General features: G+C 41.6%; 2 protein-coding genes and 1 long non-coding RNA gene across 3 annotated transcripts in view; all 3 read right to left on the reverse strand.

Moving 5' to 3' along the window:
* The window catches only part of LOC134805618 (uncharacterized protein K02A2.6-like), a 246,920-nt gene that overhangs the window by 187,607 nt on the left and 36,531 nt on the right, over positions 1-22,782 (reverse strand). The window lies entirely within an intron of this gene.
* On the reverse strand, positions 10,734-21,861 carry LOC134805615 (uncharacterized). The gene is made up of 2 exons (XR_010146338.1): positions 21,647-21,861; positions 10,734-10,780 (listed from the first exon to the last, which is right to left on the reverse strand). It is a non-coding gene; the product is annotated as an uncharacterized LOC134805615 (long non-coding RNA).
* LOC134805616 (uncharacterized) lies at positions 17,796-19,846 on the reverse strand. Its single transcript, XM_063778880.1, has one exon. It carries the CDS (start codon positions 19,779-19,781, stop codon positions 18,399-18,401), a length of 1,383 nt encoding a protein of 460 aa, XP_063634950.1. The 5' UTR covers positions 19,782-19,846; the 3' UTR covers positions 17,796-18,398.

Raw genomic sequence — 22,782 nt, forward strand, 5'->3', positions numbered from 1 at the left:
TAAAATCCTCCCTTATGGGAGATGAAATATTAGCTACGGCTACGAAGGGTTGTCCACAGGGTGGTGTTCTCTCACCAACTCTCTGGAGTCTGGTAGTTAACTCACTGTTGGAAGAACTAAACAAAGGCCCAATACACACGGTAGGGTACGCAGATGATTTAGTGATTCTTGTAAACGGGAAATTCCCGGGAACAGTATCGGAAATCATGAATAAAGCACTGAAGCAAGTGGAAAGATGGTGCAACTGTCATCAACTCTCCATAAACCCAGGCAAAACAGTGGTAATACCGTTTACCAGGAAAAAGACCCTTAATGGCATAAAGCAGCTGAAGCTTTATGGAAGGGTACTGGAAATGTCCAATGAAGTGAAATATCTAGGCGTTACACTAGATAAAGAGCTGAACTGGAGAAAGCATGTCGAACTAACAACCACCAAGGCACTTAGAGTGTTTGGAATGTGTAGATCGGCTTATGGCAAAACGTGGGGTCTAAACCCAAAGGTACTAAGATGGATCTATACCATGATGGTAAGACCTATCATCTTGTACGGATGCCTGGCATGGTGGCCAAGGACACTAAAGAGCACATGCAGGGATGCCCTTATGAAAATACAAAGAACGGCATGCATGGCTATTACTGGCGCGTTTAGAACGACGCCAACAGCGGCGATGGAGGTACTGCTAGACCTCTCGCCGCTACACCTAGTGATACAATCTGAGGCGCGGAAATCGCTACACAGGTTGACCCTAACAGGCCTCTGGAGCGATAGCAAGCCAAAGACCAAACACACAAACATGGAATGCGACAATTTCATGAAAAGGATTACGAACATGGGCTGCGATAAGATGCAACCCAAGTTTATGTTCCATAAGAATTTTAACGTTAAAATTCCAACAAGGGCTGAGTGGACCGAAGGTCTTGAAGCACCAATCTCTGATGGAAACGACATTATATGGTACACAGATGGGTCTAAGACAGAATCTGGTACGGGGGCAGGCATTTATGCAAATGACTTTAGTAGTAGTATAAGCATGGGCAATTACGCCACTGTCTTCCAAGCCGAGACATTCGCTATAATTGCCTGTGTGCATGAGAATATAGTTAGGCGAACCCAAGGGAAGAATATCTATATACTCAGCGACAGTCAGGCCGCTCTCAAAGCGCTCGAAGCTCCCAGAGTGGACTCTAGACTGGTATATAATGGCGTCCAAGCTCTGAACCAGCTTGGAAGGCAAAACAGGGTGCAACTGGTATGGATCCCAGGGCACGAGGGATTCATAGGCAATGAAAATGCAGATGAACTCGCCAGAGCCGGATCTGTAAGTAACCTTATAGGTCCGGAACCATTCGTGGGGCTCTCACAGGGAACCATCACAACGGCTATTAAAGACCATACCAAGACCAAACACCAGGAAGAATGGGATAGTCTGACGGGTCTAAAGCATGCAAAGCTCTTTATGCAAGGAATAGACTCCGGCTGGAGCAAAAAGCTTTGGAAACTTAGCAAAAGACAACTCCAAATCATAACGGGGGTGTTTACTGGCCATTACGGGGTCAAAGGATTTCTGGCCAAGATGGGACACTCTGACAACACCGATTGTCGTATGTGTGGCGAAGAGGAAGAGACAGTAAGACACTTAATGTGTGAATGTCACGCCCTCGCCAGACAAAGAATGAAGGACTTTGGAGCAGGATACCTGGAACCAAAGGACTTTAAAACGCTACCCATGAGCTCCATCATCCGACACATGGATATGGTGGGAAAAGCTCTTGAGTAGTTGACGGATCTCTTCTAGGGGGTAACTGCACAAAAGATCCCTATGGGTCGAAGTGTATCCGCAAGGGCCCCCGAAAACGATAAGATAAGATAAGATGAGAGATAGCGAAATCTGGTTCTTAGGAACCATGGCTTCGATTTTAGATTTAATGATAATGGCATTCAATTTTTTTTAATCTCTCATACATAACCGGGAATGAACCGAACCTGGTCGAAGTCTCTGTAAACAATGTTAGGTATAAATTCACAAGACAAGACAAGAATGCGCCACACCCAGCCGGGGACATGCCCGCTCCGGACTAGCCGGCATACCAGGGGACGAAATTTGTGGGGAGTGACACGCTCTGGGATGGGGAGGGATAGTTATAATCAGCCGGCTATGCAGCCTAAAGCCAATATTGGAAGTTAGGAGGGGTAGGTTATGTTGTCGAAGGAGAGCGTTGGTGACATGCTGCTCGTCGTTTCCGCTTCGGTCTTCGAGATATCTTGTATCAAGTAGGGTCGATGTCGTCTTGAGGTGCCGTTTGCTCGTCGATTCGAGGTGTTGGTTCTTCTTCGTGTGATTCGCTGTCGGTTTCGTCCAGTTGATATATTTCTCCTGCTGCTTTGATGAATTCGCCTTTGTCGTCTGCCATGTTGATCCACTCAGAGGGATGCCTGGTGTAATACTCCATGTCCTGTGTCAGTGAGTTTTTCCAAGTGTACCTAGATTGGTCTGCCAACTTTAAGTTTACTGGCTCTATAGCTATAGGCGGCTTCTAAAAGGTGCGGTTTTGGCCGTCTTAGGATGTGTCCTAGGTAGCACATTCGGAGGCATTTAATCCTTTTGGTTATTGTTTTGCCGTTCAATATATCGCGAACCTTACCGGGTCGCGGCGTTGTTCCTGACATTTACTAACCGTACCCGACATTTAGTGACCATCTGTTTTATTATGTTCACGCTGGGGTCCTACAGATGAAGACAATGGCAGGCAAACAACCCTTGCGTCCTATGGTCTTGGGTAATGTATCGCTGATAATGACCGTATTTTGTAGAAATACTATTAATGATGCCAGATGTGTACTCTTTTACAACTAAATTGCGTTGGTATTCTTTTAAATAATTTATCTTGATAGGTACTGGGGAGATAGTTGCAAAGAAAAAAGCCCCTTTTTTTGAGCGGCGGATGTGGACATTTCGGGATTTCCAGGGAGCGATATGCATTCGGGTTGTGAATTGGTAGAGTAGGTAGTTACCAAAGATCGTTATTGTTGTGTGTCATTTATAATAATATAATGTATTTTATGATCTATTGATCATTGGTTCTCTGGAATAGGTATTATTGGTGCGTTATATGCTGACCGCGTATATATTATTCTGTATAGTATACGATTGATGCCTTGATAAGGTAGAATAATTTATTCTTTTTTTAATGCAGAGCAATAGAACAAAAATATGTTCGTAAATAAAAACTGACGAAATTGGCTATGAGATCTGCTTTCCTGCTAGTACAATATAATCGCGCTTCGAGCCAAAGCTGACTAGATGGTGGTAGCTAGAGGTGCTGAAATAAAGGCTAACAAAATAAGGCGTCACTAATGCTAGATGAGACTAGGTATGTACCGTGGAATGGGGTTACTTTGAATCCTGGGTTTACTTTGATAAAAACTTTATCTCAGGTTCAAACTCTAATATTACGCTTTCTAACATCAAACATCAAACATTTATTCAGCAAATAGGCCACAAGGGCACTTTTACACGTCATCATTAAATTTACATACAAGCAAAAATAATAACATCAACAATTTTATAAAATAAAACTAACAATTCAATGTAACGTATTAGAATTACTAAGAGATGTATATGGTCTCTTAATCTCGAATTACATAAAAAATACAGATACAAAACACAAAAAAAATCTATAATATTTAGAAGTATAAATGTCTCTAGGTGTCAGAACTATAAGATTATATAGTTTATCAAGTTATCCTTAGAGATGTATAGGGTCTCCAAGAGTCAATATCCTGTATAATTAATACATTCATTAAGAGAAAAGAAACATACGATAGCAGAATGAGGCGTCTCACTGTAATTAATTAATAAAAATAAAGTTACTAAGTATAATAGCTTGTGTTAGCTTAAACAGACCAGTCTCCACAAACAGCACCCGTTCACGAGTATGACGCGTATCTCAGCCATCGCCTCCCTCAACCTTCATTCGGGAAAGTGGCGACCCGATCAACGACGCCACCGTAAGCAAAGACTTTTAAAAAGCGAGCATGACATGTTCAAGCTACCGGCCTATAATAATATTAAAATAGTAATAACATGTAGCAGTAAGACACGGCATTTTGTGCTCGTATGTTACATAAAAAGACAGTATAGCTTCACATAATTACTAGCCTAAGTTGACTTAGAGATGTAAAGGTCTCTAAGTGTCAGAAACATTAAAAATATAGGTATGTACAATCAAAAATAAAATAAATAAATAAATACTTAGAGATGTATAAGGTCTCCAAGTGTCTAAAACTAAAATTAAATTAAACAATTTAATCAAGCGAGAACATCATTGTCTCATGTGTCAATTCTACTGGACACTAGCATATTTAATTCACAATGTAAAAAAAAAACAATATTTATTTAGCTCTTCTGAACGCATCCTTTGGTTTTTTTTTACGGTTGGCAAGATTGAACGTCACTGTCAGTTTGTGATTTGTGACTGTGGGATAAACCTCGTCGATCGATGAGAAAAAAAAAAAAATGTAAGTATTAGTTTTTTGTACTTTTAATAGCCTGTATAACTTCTAATGTACAATGTTCTATATAGTGAATACATAAATTTGTAGTAATTCATTGAATCAGACATGTGTTGGCCTATAACCTCGATTCTTGTTGCTAATCATAATCATGGCAGCCATTTGTATTTTTCGATTTTTGTGGCATGGGGTGTCATTGATCACCTATAAGGGTTTACTTTGATCACTGATCAATGGCACCCCGCGAAATATAGGGTTTTTTATTATTTAGATAATTAATTATTTTTTGAAGGTTTTTTTAACTGATTTTTGTTTTATTGTTTCAGAATAATGCCCCGAACGTATAAGAAACGGTTAGGTTCCCGAGCATATCGAAATTACAGTGAAAAGTTGTTAAACCAGGCTATAACAGAGGTGGTGGAAGACCGGCTGACAATTCGCCAAGCATCAGAACATTATGGAATACCATATGGCACTTTATTTAATAAATTCCATGGTAAATATGGAAAAAAACCTGGAGCTCAACCAGTTTTTTCCCACGGTGAAGAGACAAGAATATTAGAATCAGCAGCAAAAAGCGCAGAGTGGGGATTTCCCTTATCACTTCTCGATTTGCGTATGTTCGCAAAAATGCTATTAGATAAGCAAGGGCGATCAGTGGCAAAATTTACGAACAACCTTCCTGGTGTTGATTGGGCTTATTCCCTGCTCCAGAGACACAGCTCAGAATACTCTCAAAGAGTAGCCACTAATATCAAAAATACAAGAGCTGCTGTATCTCGAGAATCGCTTACTAAATACTTCGACAACCTTGAAGAAGTAATTAAAGATGTCCCGCCGGCTAACATCTTTAACTACGATGAGACCAATATGAGCGATGACCCCGGAAAAAAGATTGGCCTCTATAAACGGGGAGTAAAGTACCCGGAAAAAGCTATGAATTTTTCTAAAAGCTCTACCACCGTCATGGTATGTGGTTCGGCAGAAGGCGTGCTTCTGCCCCCGTACATTATTTATAAAAGTGTACATTTATATGACACCTGGAAAGAGAGAGCACCCGCTGGTTCACCATGTTGTGATCGACCATGTTGTTCGCAAGGTTCTCCATTTAATCGAACTAACAGTGGCTGGATTGATGCTCCTACCTTCAGAGATTGGTTTACGACATCATTTTTACCACATGCAAAACGCTTACCCGGGCGGAAAGTGCTGATTGGTGACAACCTGTCGTCCCATTTAGATGATGAAGTATTGAGGCAATGTAATGAAAATGAAATTGATTTCGTGTGCCTCGTTCCAAACTCAACACACTTGACGCAACCTCTTGACGTGGCTTTCTTCCGACCTATGAAGACGGCTTGGCGTCAAATCTTAACAACTTGGAAAATTCAAAATCCCCGACTTTCAACTGTTCCGAAAGACACCTTTCCTTATCTCCTAACGAAAGCGTTGAACAGGATGGATGAGGCAAAACCGAAACCTAACTCATTGTTTTTAAAAATTACTTCGGGAATAAAACGCAACATGATGAGTGCTTTTTATGCCACAGGCATTCATCCTTTTAATAAAAATAAAGTCTTAGACCGACTCCCAAGAGAAAGCATGGATGAAAACGAAGTTGAATCCACTTTGACCAACTTTTTAAAAGAGTCACGTCACGATATGGTAACAGCTCTGATCAACCTGCTCGAAAAAAGAAACGATTGGATGTTGCACCTGGCAAAAGCATCGCTACCCACAACGCTAATGTAGCAACTGGTTCACCTCAGCCAGGAACAAGTAAAGTAGGGTAGAATTGAGAGAGCTGCCTCATTTTAGGTATTTAAAACCCCCCGCGGGGGTGGGGGGAGGGGGAGTGGCCTTGAGGGGGAGGGGGAGGGTAGGGGGGGAGGGGGCCTGGAGGGGGAGGGGGCCTGGAGGGGAGGGGAGGACCTGGAGGGGTAGGGGACCTGGAAAGGAGGGGAGGGGGACCTGGAAAGGAGGGGAGGGGGGACCTCGAGGGGCTGGGGGGAGGGGGTGGGGCCTGGAGGGTGCGGGAGGGAGTGGGAGGGGATTAGGGGGCGGGAAGGGGTCTGGAGGGGAAGGGGGTGAGAGGGGAAGGTGAGGGGAGCAGGGGGAGGGGTGAGGGGGGAAAGGTTGAAAGGGGGAGAGGTGAGAGGGGCCAGAGGGGTGGGGCGAGGGAAGAGGAGAGGTTCAGAAATGATCCGCTAGATGGCGCTACTTGTTAGTTTAGCAAACAATCCGTCGAATGACGTCACTTGTTCGTTCGGCAAAGAGCCGTTAGAGGGCGCTACTTTATGTAAGTCATCATCATCATCATCGGTCGGCACGGAAGCGGGGCGTGAATCTCGCGACCTAAAAGTGTAAGCGCCGTGAAATATGCATGGCTCTTACGACGTTTTACTCCATGCCCCTTCGTTCGAGTATTTTTGCATAGGCCGGCCGGCCAAGGTCGCACAGATGCAAGCCACCTGCGCATTGTGAAATGCGGCAAGGTCAGCCGTCATGGCGCCGCAGCGACACATGCACATTCGCGTCACCCATGTAGCGACATCAAAACGTCGTAAGCGCCGTGAGATAATCATGACACTTACGATTTTACGAAAGCGGAGCGTGAATCTCGCTACCTAAACGTGTAAGCGCCGTGAAATATTCATAGCCCTTACGACGTTTTGCTCCATGCCCCTTCGTTCGAACGGCACGAGTAGGTTAGTAAGTTTTTTTTATTTTATAATACCACGTCGGTGGCAAACAAGCATACGGTCCGCCTGGTGATAAGCAGTTACCGTAGCCTTTGGATGCCTGCAACTTTAGAGTTGATACAAGCGCGTTGCAGACTGCAAAAAGATCCAACAAGTTTGTTTTAAAATATGGGGCATATATCGGCGTTTTTTTATACCACGTCGGTGGCAAACAAGCAGACGGTCTCGCCTGATAATAAGCAGTTACCGTAGCCTATGGACGCCTGCAACTTCAGAGTTGTTACATGCGCGTTGCCGGCTGCAAAAATGTTCAATAAGTTTTTTCTTTTTTTATATACCACGTCGGTGGCAAACAAGCACACGACCCGCCTGGTGGTAAGCAGTCACTGTAGCCTTTAGATGCCTGCAACTTCATAGTTGTTACATGCGCGTTGCCAACCGTTGGGACGTTGACCGTGACTTTCGAAAATAAAAAGTCGTATGTGACTAAACTTCCTATTATGCCATGACTATTTGCCATTCACTGTAGAATTTGTCAGAGCGAGTTTGATGTATTAAACGTTATCGTATCTAATACCTTTAAACGAGCACTTATTGTACATATATTTATTTATTTTTATGTACATATATATATTTCGGGGATCTCGGAAACGGCTCTAACGATTTCGATGAAATTTGCTATATGGGGGTTTTCGGGGGCGAAAAATCGATCTAGCTAGGTCTTATCTCTAGGAAAACGCGCATTTTTGAGGTTTTATATGTTTTCCGAGCATAGCTGGGTCTACCAGATATTTTAGAGTTAATAAGGTCTACTGTCCTTAAAATTTTGTATGAAATTATAATCAAATATCAGCCTTTATGAATTAAGTATTGTAACCTTAGTCCGATAATGAAGCTTATTTTAAAGACTATGAACTCACGGCCCGTCTGGTGGTAAGCAGTCACTGTAGCCTTTAGATGCCTGCAACTTCATAGTTGTTACATGCGCGTTGCCGATCGTTGAGATGTAGACCGTGACGTTCCAAAACAAAAAGTCGTATGTGACTGTAAACTTCCTATTATGCCATGACTATTTGCCATTCACCGTAGAATTTGATAGATAGAGAGAGTTTGATGTATTAAACGTTACCGTATTTAGAGTTAATAAGGTCTACTGTCCTTAATATTTTGTATGAAATTACAAGCAATTATAAGCCGTCATGAATTAAGTATTGTAACCTTAGTCCGATTATGAAGCTGATTTTAAAGACTATGAACTCTAAGTATTAGAAATTGTTATTTTGGAGGGAAAAGGGTGCCAAGAAATGAGACACGGCCGTTTATCGTATAGCTATATTCCGACTGACAAGGCTGTTGCCGGGTGCAACCGGCTGGCGTGAAAATCTCATCTACCCGATATCTTAAACCTAACATCCCTCCACCAGTAGTTTTTACAACCAAAAGAACTGAAATTAGAAAAATTGTCTATAATCCACCAGGTTCCGTGCGCGTTTGGTCTTTCCTGCGGCCACGTTTTGTCCCGCGGATTCATCAAGCGCCGTCTCCGTTGCCGGTAGTGGCGGCGTGGGGACCTCGACAGAATCGCTTATACAAGGTTCCTGTTGTTCTGGACAATCGGTCCATTCCTCTAACTCTGTCGTGGTCGATGACGCTGATGGTGTCGCAGCTGGAGCGGGCAGGTTACCGAGCGCCGTTGCGGCCGCCACAGCTGATGGTACCGCTGTCACTTGAGGAGTATGTGATGGAGCAGCGTCTATAACTATAGCTGGCATGTTATCGGGGGCGAAGGGTTTTTGCCCCGGGCGGGCAACATCTTGGTTTTCCGGTTCAGATTGCCCTATGGCATCTTCCTCCCCCATATACTTGTACATTTGATTTTTATGTCTTTTTATTGAGCGGTCCGATTGTTCACATTGAACTAAATACGTCGATCTCCCTTAGATATGAGCGCCGCGCCGGCGCGCCGCCGCCGCCGACAAAATTGTCGCGCCGCCGCCGCCGACGCTGCGCTATCGGCGTGGCATCGGCGTGACCTTGATAGATACTACTACAATACAATACAAATACTCTTTATTGCACACCTCATTACAGAAAACAATACAAATAATACACTACTACTATATACTACTTTCAGAATCAGATAATATATATTTTATCTAGTTTAGATCTTTAACGGCGCCAGTCTGAATAGCTTATAGACATTCAAAAGGTATTTTAGGTCCATATAATTCAAAAAGATTGATGGTAAATCAAACTTTTCTGTTTCGTAACCACGCTACTAGTGTTAGAGCAATGGAATGACTAATTTTGCCAGCTGGCTAGCTCATCCGTAATTCACCGCGGATTCAATCATTGCAAGCATGGTTTGAATGTCTTTAAAAGGTGTAAAAAGGGGTTCATTTCAGATATTAAGCGTTTTCACGCCCAAAGGTCCGGGCGTTGGCTACGTACGCAAGGGCGTCAGAAACAGAATCGGGTCTCATTTAAGCTTGGCCCTTCTTCTAATTTCAAACTTTGCTCTCTCGTAACCCAATCTATTGCCTCGCATCGCTCGCACAGAAGTAAGACTGAACATCCAAGTTTTCGGCCCTGTTTGGAGCCTAACTTTCGGGCTCGCTTTTAAAATGCTTGATCATTGGTTCTTCTCCGATCTTAGCTCCACTGCAGCACGGCCTTTGGCCTCGCACGAATGCACCTGCAGGAAAGCTCCAGGTCTTTAACACTATGGCCTCGGTCTTTATCGGCCTTCGGACTTGCTTACACTGGACCAATAGTTAAATTCCAAGCTCTGCTCTCTTGCAGCTTGGCCTTCGGCCTCGCACAGAAGCTCGCTGTAATCGGCGCTCCGGGCATTCGGCCGTCAGCCAAGTTCACACTTGGCGTTCGATTTTAAGCTGTATGCTTGCTTACCTGCAGCTCAGCCTCTGGCCTCGCATGGGAAGGCGTCGGAATCAGGTTTTCGGTGTTAGGTGGAGCTCGGCCTTGGGCCTCACTTTTTGACATAAATCGGTTTGTTGGGTCGATATTGATTAATGACGGGGCTTGATTTTCCTCACTTCGGCTCTTTGAAATGTCGACCAGACGTTTCCCTGATACAGTCAATCCGCTACTTTTTACTTAGCACTAAAGATAAGGGCCTCGCAAAGATCTTCCGGCTAGGGCCTCGCCAAGATTCAGACCGCCTCTGATGCCGCGCGATACCGTTTATACTATATAAAACTTTTTTCGTACCTTTATTCAATAAATTTTGCTTGAAATCGAAAAATGCACTTATTTTATAACTTTCTTACAGCAAAAACATGTTTTTTCGGTAAAATTGTTTTTTCATTAATCAAAGGTGTTTCAAGGCCACGCCGCCGATTCGCCGCCGCCACCGACCGATTTTGACCGGCGCGCCGCCGCCGGCTAAATGCCTATCGGCGCTCATATCTAATCTCCCTAATTGTTTCTTCACCAACGCTTTAGACCAAAACGCTCTTTGTCCCTGGTACACTTTCACTATAACAACGTCATTCGGCTTAAAATTAATGTTCCTACTGCCACGGTACTGCTGCATCTGAGAACACTGATTTTTCCGAACGGTTTCATACAATGCTGCATCGGATGAACCCCGCGGTACTGGATTCATTAAGTCCAATCTACATCGTAGGTTCCTACCGAACAAAACCTCCGCCGGTGATCGGTTAGTGGATGAATGTTTGGAATTTCGATACTGAAACAAAAATTCGTGTATTTTCATTTTTAGCTCCTTTTTTTGAACACCACTCAGAAGAATGGCTTTCAAAGCTTTTTTAAATATCTTCACATAACTTTCCGCCTGACCGTTACTTGCCGGGTTGTATGGAGGAATTGTGACATGAGAAATACCATTCGTATTACAAAACGCTGCGAATTCTGTTGATGTGAACGATGTGCCGTTATCTGTGCAAATTGTGTTTATTAACCCGAACCTAGACATCAATTCACATAAACAATTTATGACAACTCCCGAACCGAAACCGTTGCTAACATCGAAAACCTCAACCCATTTTGAATAAGCATCGACAGCTATCAAAAACATATTATTATTAATCGGGCCTGCAAAATCGAGGTGTACTCTATAAAAAAAATCAGGTGGAAACTCCCATGGCGTAAGCGGGGTGCGGCGGGGTGCGGGGCGTAGCTGCGTGCATACTGCGCACGCGGCGGCCGCGCGTTCTATGCACGCGCTCTGCCCGGGCCACCAGAACCGATCACGCGCTGCTGCCTTCATTTTAGCGACACCTAAATGGCCTCGATGCAAATCCGTTATAACTTGGCTTCTTAGGGTTTGCGGAACTATTAATCTAGCGCCCCTCATTACACAACCGTTTTCCACTGAGAGTTCGATCCTACAGTCAAAATATGGTTTAATCGCTTTATCTGTTGTTTTATTTGGCCATCCGTTTAAAACATAACCTACTACTCGTGATAAAACAGAGTCTGTTTCTGTAGCGCGGCGTACGTCACAAACGGAAGCGGGCGGCGAACCGGTTCCTGCTACGAAATGAATATAGGATGCGCGATCAGTTTCGGCCGCCCCTGGCGCGACCGCCTCGCCGCTTCGCTCAGATTGCAATGATGACGTCATCGCCATGGAGTGACTAAGAAAATCTGCCGTGTTGTGCGCACTGCTAACGTACTCGATAGTGTAATTATATGCGGCCAAGAATAGGGCATACCGCTGAAGTCTATTTGCGGTCACTTCCGGTATCCCTTTCGCGGGATTAAAAATTGATAAAAGGGGCTTATGGTCCGTTCGTAAAATAAATGGTGTTGCTCTGCCATACAGGTATTGGTGGTATTTCGTGATACCGAAAACGATTGCAGTTGCCTCTTTTTCGATTTGACTATAACGTTTTTCCGCGGCATTTAAACTTCTAGACATAAAGGATATGGGTTGCTCAACTCCATCATCCCCCACTTGTGATAAGATGGACCCAAGTCCAAAGGGTGACGCATCCACTGTCAAAATTATTCGTGCATCCGGGTTAAAATGCGCAAGCGTGTTATCCGCTGCCAGTGCATTTTTTATAGCAACAAACGCGTCCTCCTGCTCCCGAAGCCACTGCCATTTAACATTTTTTTGTAGCAGTTCATGTAACGGATGTAATATAGTAGATGCGTTTTTTATGAATCCCCTATAGTAGTTCACCAACCCTAAAAATGATTTCAATTCAGTAACATTTCTTGGTTGTTTCGCATTTAAGATTGCTTTTACTTTTTCAGGTGACTTATGTAATCCGTGCCTGTCGATTATATAACCTAAGTAAGATACGGAATCTTGAAAGAAACTACATTTTTCCTTTTTAAGAACTAATCCCGCGTTCTCAAGTCGCTTAAATACTTCCCGTAGTCTAGCAATGTGCTCATCCTTAGTTTTTCCCGTAATCAGAATATCGTCCAGAAATTGGAGTACACCATCTATTCCCGATAGAATTTTCTCTAAGGTGCGCTGAAAAATAGACGGAGCACTGGATAATCCAAAAATTAATCGCTTATACATGTATAAGCCTTTGTGTGTATTGATGCAGGTCAGAGGTTGTGAGTCGGGGTGCAATTTAATCTGGTTATACGCTCCCGATAAATCTAACTTTGTGAATTGCAGTCCGCCGTGAAGTTTCGAAAATAACTCGTCAATACGTGGCAAGGGATATTTTTCTATAATCAGCTGTTTGTTAAGAGTAGCAGAGTAATCCGCACACAACCGAATGCTACCGTCCTGTTTTAATACGGGGACAATGGGGCTCGCGAAATCTGAAGAGGTGGCGGGTTCAATTATACCTAACTCCAATAAGCGATTTAATTCTAGCTCGAGTTTTGGTCGAATTGCAAACGGCACCGATCTAGCTTTTTTAAAAATCGGAATCGCATCCGGTTTTAAATGTAATTTTACTTCCACGTCTTTGCAGCAACCCAATTTATCGGAAAATAAATGCGAATAATTTGTCAAAATTTTATCACACTCATCCCAGTTACACGCATTTACCCTCGAAGTTACCTCTAAGTGGAACTTTGAGCAGAAGTCCCTCCCTAGCAACGGAGGTCCGCCATCTGTTACTACATGGACTTCTATAAATTCGGTTTGATTATTGTAAACAAAAGGCAGCGTTATCACTCCAGCCAACCCGATTATACCGTGATTATGTGACGTTTAGCGTCGCATGAAGTAGGTAGATTGCAAAATGAGACGAAAGAAAACTAACCAGAGTAAATTTTACGAAATATAATTTTAAAAAAATAAAAAAAACTAAAGGAAAGACAAGGTCGTGGATCTTTTCTGAGCTGGCAATTAACAGTGGTGAAACGAGTCCTTGATAGGGGTCACTTCCCTGCACTACGTCGCAGAACGTCGAACTTGGAGGTGGCCGTCTTCAAAAAAAAGGGTTCCGGATCCAGCACGGGAACCTTCCGGAACGAAGCGGAGCATGCGAATTCAGGTTGGTAGTTCCGACTCCAACCCCAGACTTGGTCCCTGGAATTCCGGTAAAAATGGCCATTTCAAGAAAAGTCCAATTTTGTACAAGTGACTGCGACATCCGGATTTTAGGCCAAATTAATGCGCTAATGAGAAAGTAGGCTGGTGTAGTGAACCCCAAAGAATTAAAAGGTGATCAATGATGTGGCAGTCACAAGTAGAATCATCATTTTAAATTTAAAACAAAGAAGAAAGTGAAGTTAAATTTACTAAATGTACTTCTACAACTAAAAGCTTTATTAATGCATGTCAACTACAATTTGGCATGTAATTTTATACATTTAAATTAGAATTAAGCCTAACTTTGATTATAATCTACAAGATTTTTATAAAGTGGGTAGACTCATATTTCCAGAAGGTTCGAGAAGCTTGTTATTTCCAGCGTTATTTTTATAGGAAAATTACAGTTAATAAGCAGATAGTGATAGCCAAATGTACCCAGAAAGAACTAAATGAAAATGTGATGGCAAGAAGAAAATGATTCCTTAATTTACTACTATGAAAGTTACCTTTCTCTTAAAACTACAAAATATTCAAAACACTCACCCTATTTGGGGAAATACTGGAACTTAACACATTTAATATTAGAATAAATTTTACACCATATTAAAAATTTGTCACATCATGACTGTAAAATTGTATCTTTGAATTTAGTCGATTTGACCTCTCGCTGTCAAAGCCGTGGTAGCAATGTCTCGGACGCGTATGTGTCTCATTAGCTGGCCGGTTCACATCGCTTATCGCGAGCCGGGTGACGTAGTCCTTTGTATTCGCATCTAGTTTTACCTAATAGCAAATGCAGTCGTCAATTCTGTTTGTTCGTAGATTTATTTTGTATATATTAGTTTTCAAGGTTTTTGTGTATATTTTTTTAGATAATAAGTATGAAATGTGTATTATAGTAGTTTATAGTTATATTTAGGTTTAAGTTTATTTCTTATTTTGTAGAATTTTAATTGGAAATAACGGTAAACCGTTACATACCCCTCTTTTTAGGTTAGGGTTTTTGCTAGGAAAACCCGCTATTTCTGTTGTCTACTCAATAGATACACTAGTCATCATTCAGGCTTCAATCTCAACATACACCTCCTCTTCATACATGCATCACACAGCCAAATAAGCAATAAACATTTCTATATATGTTTTTGCGTCCTAGCAGATTGAGTATTATACTTACGATTGTATAAATACTCTCATGTATTTATTAATGGTTCTTAAATATATTAATCACTAACCTCAGTGGTCTAGATCATACTACAGGCTGTTTAGAAGACCTGATAGCCTACTGATAGGCCTGAAATTCACAAACCGGTAGAGGTTTACAAAGTATAAATAATCTAATCTAACAGTTAGTGTATTTAGAGTATGTGCCAGCGCTTATACGTCAGTTTCATGAGGCTAGTGAATAAATTTAGACAGTTAATGTAGAAATCGTACATAGGGGACTACTTAATCATATTAAACTTTGTAGTTGGTGATCTTAAAATCTTTAACATGCCAGTTACCTATATTCCTCCCTTGCATGTCTTCTAGTTCGTATACTAAATTAGACTTTTTAGCAACGATCTTACATGGACAATACTTCGGTGCAAGTTTCTTCGCAAACATGTTGTTTTTGTCGCTAAGGTAGAACGTTTTTTTCCAAATAGTATCGCCAACTTAAAAGTCATGATCTTTACGGCGTAGGTTATAGTGTTCGCTATTCCTAGTATGGGCTTGCACTAGAGAAGATTGAACCTTATCAAAAAAATTCCGCAAATGACCTAGATTCTCTGCATATTCATCTCTAGGAGTAAATATTATGTCGTCATCTAGTTCTGGGTCAATATAGTGTAAACCGCTAGTGACCAATTCCCGTCCATGAACGAGAAACGCGGGGGTGTATTTTGTTACCTCATTACTGGATGTGTTCATAGCGAATTGAATTTTAGGTAGATTGCAGTCCCAGAACCTATGGTCGTTTTCAATGTAGGATGATACTGCTGTAATAATCACTTTGTTGTATCGTTCTACTGTGTTCACTTGCGGAGTATATTTAGGCGTAAATCTTACGTTAGGGACATTGTAGTCATTAAACAATTTCTTTAACACGTTACTTGTGAACTGCTTTCCATTGTCCATAAGAACAGTACTAGGCACGCCGTGAACTAGGAAAACTTTTTCCTCGATTAACTTAGCTATTATCTCGGAGGTTGCGCGACGAATGGGAAATAATAAACAGTACTTCGAGAAACAGCATGTCACAACAAATATAAAAGTGTTCTGTTTTCTCGATGGGGGTAGGGGACCTATGAGATCCATGCTTAACATTTGAAAAGGGCGTGAGCAGTCTTTAGGACGGCCCATAATGCCTAGAGTAGCATGAGTAGCATGCTTGTGAGCACAGCAAATATCACAATTAGAAACAAATTTAACTACATCGCGATGCATGTCCTGCCAGAAGTAGTTTAAAGAAAGCCGTTTATGTGTTTTATATACGCCAAAGTGGCCAGCGGTAGGTTCTGAATGATTTTTACTAATAATGTCGAGTCTAAATTCGAGGGGAATGACTTCTTTCCACTCGAACTCTCGAGTTAAAGGATTTAGACTTTTTTTAAACCTAAATAGTCTGCCGTTAGTTACTTTGTAATTTAAAAATGAAGTAGGAGTGTTTTGGCAACCGTTGTAAATATTTAGATACCACGAGTCGCTTGTAGAATAAAACATGTCAGGACTAGTTGGGATCTCATCAATCTCGGCAATAGCAACAGAACGGGAGAGACTGTCTGGTACTACATTTTCTGAGCCACGACGATGCTTGATCTCAAAGTTGAATGAGGACATACGAACTCCCCAACGGGCTAAACGACCCGTGGGATTATTTAGATTTAGAAACCACTTAAGTGACGAGTGATCGGTATACACGACGAACTTTTTGCCGTTCTCCAAGTAGCACCTCCAGTGTTCAATCGCTGTAAGTACTGCAAGTGCCTCTCGTTCTGTTGCGCTGTAGTTACGCTCTTGGTTAGAGAGAGACTTACTCATGTACGCTATAACCTTCTCTTGATTGTCTATGACCTATGTCAGGACCGCACCCACGCCGTAATCGCTCGCATCTGTATGCACTTGGAACGGCTGCGTATAATCCGGGCACGACAATATAGGAGAAGATACTAAGGCTTCCTTTAGCGTACGGAAGGCGACTTCAGCATCGGTAGACCAGTTAAAAGGGGGTGAGTTTTTAGCTTGTGAAGTAAGTTTATTTAGAGGTGCAGCTATAGAACTGAAATTTGGAATAAAACGGCGATACCATGATGCCGTTCCAATAAACCGACGAACTTCCTTGCGATTAGTAGGAGTTGGATAGTTAATGATTGCCTCAATCTTTTCTGGGTTCGGTTGTAGTCCATTTCCATCTACTACATATCCTAAATAACTCAGTCTATTTCTGAAGAATTGACACTTTTGGTAACCAATGGTTAAGTTTGCCATTTTAAGTTTCTCTAGAACTCTAACTAATAGGGAGATATGTTATTCAAAGGTCGATGAGACAATGATAATGTCGTCGATGTAGACAAAGACTTTATGCTCAAAATCAGGCCCATAGAACAACATATCAACCAGTCGTTGTTGCGTCGCTGGAGCATTGGTTAAGCCAAAGGGCATAGAAACAAACTGAAAGGTACCACGCGAAGGAATATAAAACGCCGTTTTACACCGGTCTTCTTCCTTAATAGGAATTTGCCAAAAACTCTTTGACAAGTCTAAACTAGAGAGATATTTAGCGTCACGCAGATTGTCGAGTATCTCAGAAATGTATGGAATACTGTAAGCATCCTTGATGGTAACTGCATTCAATTTACGGCTATCTAAGCAGAATCTCATTTCGCCATTTTTTTTAGGTGTCAACAGAACAGGGGACGACCAAGGGCTCTCGCAAGGTTCTACCACGTTTTCACGCAACATTTCATCAAGCTGAGTGTTTAGTATTCTTTGTTTTTCAGGAGACATTCTGTAGTATCTTTGTCGAACAGGAACAGCATTACCGGTATCTATATTGTGAGCAATTAGAGAAGTGCGGCCTAGTTCACGTTCTCTGAAATGTTACGAAACTGCGCAGTGATATGATCAGCCGTAACTTTTTGCTCAGGCGAAAGATGATCATAGTCACATAAGTGTGTAGGTTGAGGGTCTAGTGATAGAGAGGCTAATTTATCAACATCCCTAGGTAAAATTACGGAATCTAGTTTTTTAGGAAACAATTCGAAAATTCTCCAGAAGTCCATGCCTAATATCAAGGAGTTTTCGACTTCTGGTACGACGTAGGCCTTCAAGATGTGGGTTTGATCTAAGAACGAGACAGGCAGATTGATCATACCAATATTGTTTAGTCTATGCCTGCCAGCTGCGAATAAATTTATCGTATCCGTACTGTTGAGCTTGAAACCCGCATCCAAGAAAACTTTATGATAGTTATTACCTAGAATTGTATAACCACTACCCGTATCTAACAAACCATGGATAGTTTTACCATTAATCTGAACTGAGACATACGGTCTGTTATGTATATTATCTGAATCGTGGATTGCAGTGACTGAATAGCAAGTGAAAAATTTAGATATGAAGTTGAGCCAAGATTTCCACTCTGAATCACTAAAGTTTTCACTAGATTTTTTAGAAAGATTATGTACACTACAATCCACTGAATTTAGTTTTTTGCATCTTTAGGATTACAGGATTTACAATCAGGATAGCGTACACCTTTATTACCACATTTAAAACAGATAGGGAAGTGTGGCTGTTTGCATTCTTTCAAAGAGTGTGTATCAGTGCGACACCTAGGACAGTACTTACGCGAGTTACTAGCAGTGTTGACATTTTTTGTACTGTTTGCTGTCGCTTGTACAGCATTAGTAGTAGTAGGCTTTTCCTCTGTAGTTTTAGATTTGTTGTAGTTGTAAGAGCTCGAGTAGTTAGGATATTTGTTTTGATTATAGTAGTTTTTCTGTTTTTCATTTGAATTTGTATTTTGGTAGTTTTTATTTGTGTAGTAGATATTATTTTTATGATATTTAGTGTAGGCAAATTCTGGGGCTAGAGTCTCAGAAGTCACCCTAGGCGGTTCATGAAACAAGGATAAGCGTGACTGAATGTCCTCATAGTTTGTGCAAAGGGTTTTTAATGTCTTTAGGTCCTTGATCTCAGGTGAAGCGGCTAGGGTGCTGGCATAACATGGCCGGATGTTATGTAAGATAATTTCGAGTTTTTCTTCCTCAGACAACGGTTTAACCAATCGCGAAAACATGCCATGCATAATAGACAAGTAAATAGAAATGTTTTCTTGTTCCCCTTGCGTACGATATTTTATTTCATTAGTCAGGCGATAGTCGTAATTCTTTGGACTAAAGTCTTTTTTTAATAGGACGACGACATCGTCCCAGCTTTGAAAACTTTCTTTATTGCAACGGAACCAATGTAATGCGTCATCAGTGAAAATCTCGTAGGCAAACTTCAATACACGATCCTTTGATATATTCCTAACCTCTACGAATTCTTCAACTCTTTGAATGAAAGAAAAAACGCAGGCTTTTCCAGAGTACTTTAGTTTTGCCAAGTCAGAAGTCAGGTTACGATCACAGTGGAGTACCGCCGTAGCTTCAGGTTCCAAAACTGAGACTGCATTTGCATTTGAGGTTGATGCCGGCCTCAACGTCGTAATTTCTTTGTATTGGTTGTTAAAGGTAGTGCAATAATTTTTGTGCTGGTCAACTAACGTGGCACTAACGTTGGAGATACGCCTTAATCTGTGATATATGTGGTGTAGTAGATTTTCGGTACGCAAGAACAGGGTCTTATCAAATTTAGATTTGAGGGATGCTAGCATCGTTTGGGATTTTGTTAGACTGTCTTTAACAGCATCAAGGTCAACCGCAGGCTCTAAATGTGATTCCAAAATGTCCTCAGGAGGTATGGCCAATTTTACTATCTGGCTTCGGAGGTCCTGCACCGAACCAGTTGAACCACCTCTAAGGATCACCTCATATTCAAGCTCAGCTTTTTGTAGTGACAAATATTTAATTGGGTACGACATGTTTAAATCTTAACGTAAAAAGTGTGTGTTTTGATTACAATTGATTAAAAAGCAGTTAGGTTTAGTTGCTAAGTACGTGGAATGTGAGATACGATAGAATTTTAAAATTATTTTAAATCGGAATAAGTGAAGTGTAGTGTTTTTTTTTTTTTTTTAAACAAGAATTTTGCTATAACTATATGAAGTGAGAAACTGACAACCACGTACCAAACAACTGCTCAAACAAGACTTAAAAACTAGATGAATTACAAGTGCTAATATTAGAAAGCCACCAACACCAATGAAAACCAAGAGGAGAAAAAGGCCAAGGACTTGCTTCAATAATGCACAGCTCAGAAATAACCAGTATGGGCGCCAATGTGACGTTTAGCGTCGCATGAAGTAGGTAGATTGCAAAATGAGACGAAAGAAAACTAACCAGAGTAAATTTTACGAAATATAATTTTAAAAAAATAAAAAAAACTAAAGGAAAGACAAGGTCGTGGATCTTTTCTGAGCTGGCAATTAACAGTGGTGAAACGAGTCCTTGATAGGGGTCACTTCCCTGCACTACGTCGCAGAACGTCGAACTTGGAGGTGGCCGTCTTCAAAAAAAAGGGTTCCGGATCCAGCACGGGAACCTTCCGGAACGAAGCGGAGCATGCGAATTCAGGTTGGTAGTTCCGACTCCAACCCCAGACTTGGTCCCTGGAATTCCGGTAAAAATGGCCATTTCAAGAAAAGTCCAATTTTGTACAAGTGACTGCGACATCCGGATTTTAGGCCAAATTAATGCGCTAATGAGAAAGTAGGCTGGTGTAGTGAACCCCAAAGAATTAAAAGGTGATCAATGATGTGGCAGTCACAAGTAGAATCATCATTTTAAATTTAAAACAAAGAAGAAAGTGAAGTTAAATTTACTAAATGTACTTCTACAACTAAAAGCTTTATTAATGCATGTCAACTACAATTTGGCATGTAATTTTATACATTTAAATTAGAATTAAGCCTAACTTTGATTATAATCTACAAGATTTTTATAAAGTGGGTAGACTCATATTTCCAGAAGGTTCGAGAAGCTTGTTATTTCCAGCGTTATTTTTATAGGAAAATTACAGTTAATAAGCAGATAGTGATAGCCAAATGTACCCAGAAAGAACTAAATGAAAATGTGATGGCAAGAAGAAAATGATTCCTTAATTTACTACTATGAAAGTTACCTTTCTCTTAAAACTACAAAATATTCAAAACACTCACCCTATTTGGGGAAATACTGGAACTTAACACATTTAATATTAGAATAAATTTTACACCATATTAAAAATTTGTCACATCATGACTGTAAAATTGTATCTTTGAATTTAGTCGATTTGACCTCTCGCTGTCAAAGCCGTGGTAGCAATGTCTCGGACGCGTATGTGTCTCATTAGCTGGCCGGTTCACATCGCTTATCGCGAGCCGGGTGACGTAGTCCTTTGTATTCGCATCTAGTTTTACCTAATAGCAAATGCAGTCGTCAATTCTGTTTGTTCGTAGATTTATTTTGTATATATTAGTTTTCAAGGTTTTTGTGTATATTTTTTTAGATAATAAGTATGAAATGTGTATTATAGTAGTTTATAGTTATATTTAGGTTTAAGTTTATTTCTTATTTTGTAGAATTTTAATTGGAAATAACGGTAAACCGTTACAATTATAACTACGAAGTATTTTATGACTTTTACGTAAAGGATGATTCGAAAAATGTTTAAAATACACGGATTCATTAACTGCTGTCACTGCAGACCCAGTGTCTAATTCACATGTTAACTGAACATTATCCACCGTTACCGACACCAACATTGGTTCTCCTCGATTTGTACGAATATTATATATTAAATACTCACCCTCATCGGCTTCATCCGTGCAACATTGTAGGAAATGGTGATTAGATGGGACATTCTTCGAGTTACAAACGCGCATTAAATGCCCTTTAACACCGCACAACTTGCACGACGCATTTCTAAATCTACACTTCTTGCCCTCATGGTTAAAGTATCCGCACACTGAACACTGTACAGAACCCTTTTGATCCCGCGTGGTGCTCGCCTGCGGAACCCCGTTCTGCCGAATCGCGTTGGCTTGCTGCTGCGGCCCGGCCGCCCGCGCTGTCACCTTGTGCACGTCCGCTGCGTCGCGCACCTTCGCCTGCTGCGCACCTTCTCTCGCGCAGCGGATGCTCTCCGCTAACTGCAGTGCCTTCGCTAGTGTGAAGTCTTCCAGAGGCTCTCTGAATAGCCGGTCCCGCTCCGGGCCTCCAGTCATGCCCAGCACGAACCGATCTCGCAGCGTGTCTTCTAAACTCGCCGCCACGAAATTGCAATGCAATGATAAACCACGAACTCGCGCCGCCCAATCCGCTAACGACTCGCCCGATGATTGCACGGCACTATAAAATTTGAAACGTTCCGCGAACCCGCACTTTCCAGTTTTAAAATGGCCGTCGAGAAGTCCCGTTAACTTTGCTAACTCGAGCGATCCCACCTCGGCAGGGAGCGCGAGATTTTTTACGAGTCGGTACGTCGGCTCTGCTAAGCTACTTAATAAAATAGCCCGACGTTTTGCGCCCGATTTGTCCGTGTCCTCACTAATGTCATTTGCTATAAACCATTGTTCAAGGCGGCCCTTATATAATAACCACTCCTGTTCTTCGTGATTGAACACACTCAAAAATCCAACACTGACATTTTAGCCATGATTAATAATAACACCGAATAAAACCAACACACGCGTAAAGTCCGTTAAGTCGTCGCCACTGTTATTTTGGAGGGAAAAGGGTGCCAAGAAATGAGACACGGCCGTTTATCGTATAGCTATATTCCGACTGACAAGGCTGTTGCCGGGTGCAACCGGCTGGCGTGAAAATCTCATCTACCCGATATCTTAAACCTAACAGAAATAAAGTAGATTTTACTAATGCTGTAATTCTGTAATGCGACATGGTAATTAAATCCGTGCGATGTTGGGGGTATACTCTTCAATT

Source organism: Cydia splendana, unplaced genomic scaffold (genome assembly GCF_910591565.1).
Source record: "Cydia splendana unplaced genomic scaffold, ilCydSple1.2 scaffold_46_ctg1, whole genome shotgun sequence".
Taxonomy (NCBI): domain Eukaryota; kingdom Metazoa; phylum Arthropoda; class Insecta; order Lepidoptera; family Tortricidae; genus Cydia; species Cydia splendana.

Bases quoted from the DNA above. Each gene is read 5' to 3' on its own strand.
- LOC134805616 (XM_063778880.1), bottom strand. From the start codon at position 19,781: ATGTCGTACCCAATTAAATATTTGTCACTACAAAAAGCTGAGCTTGAA.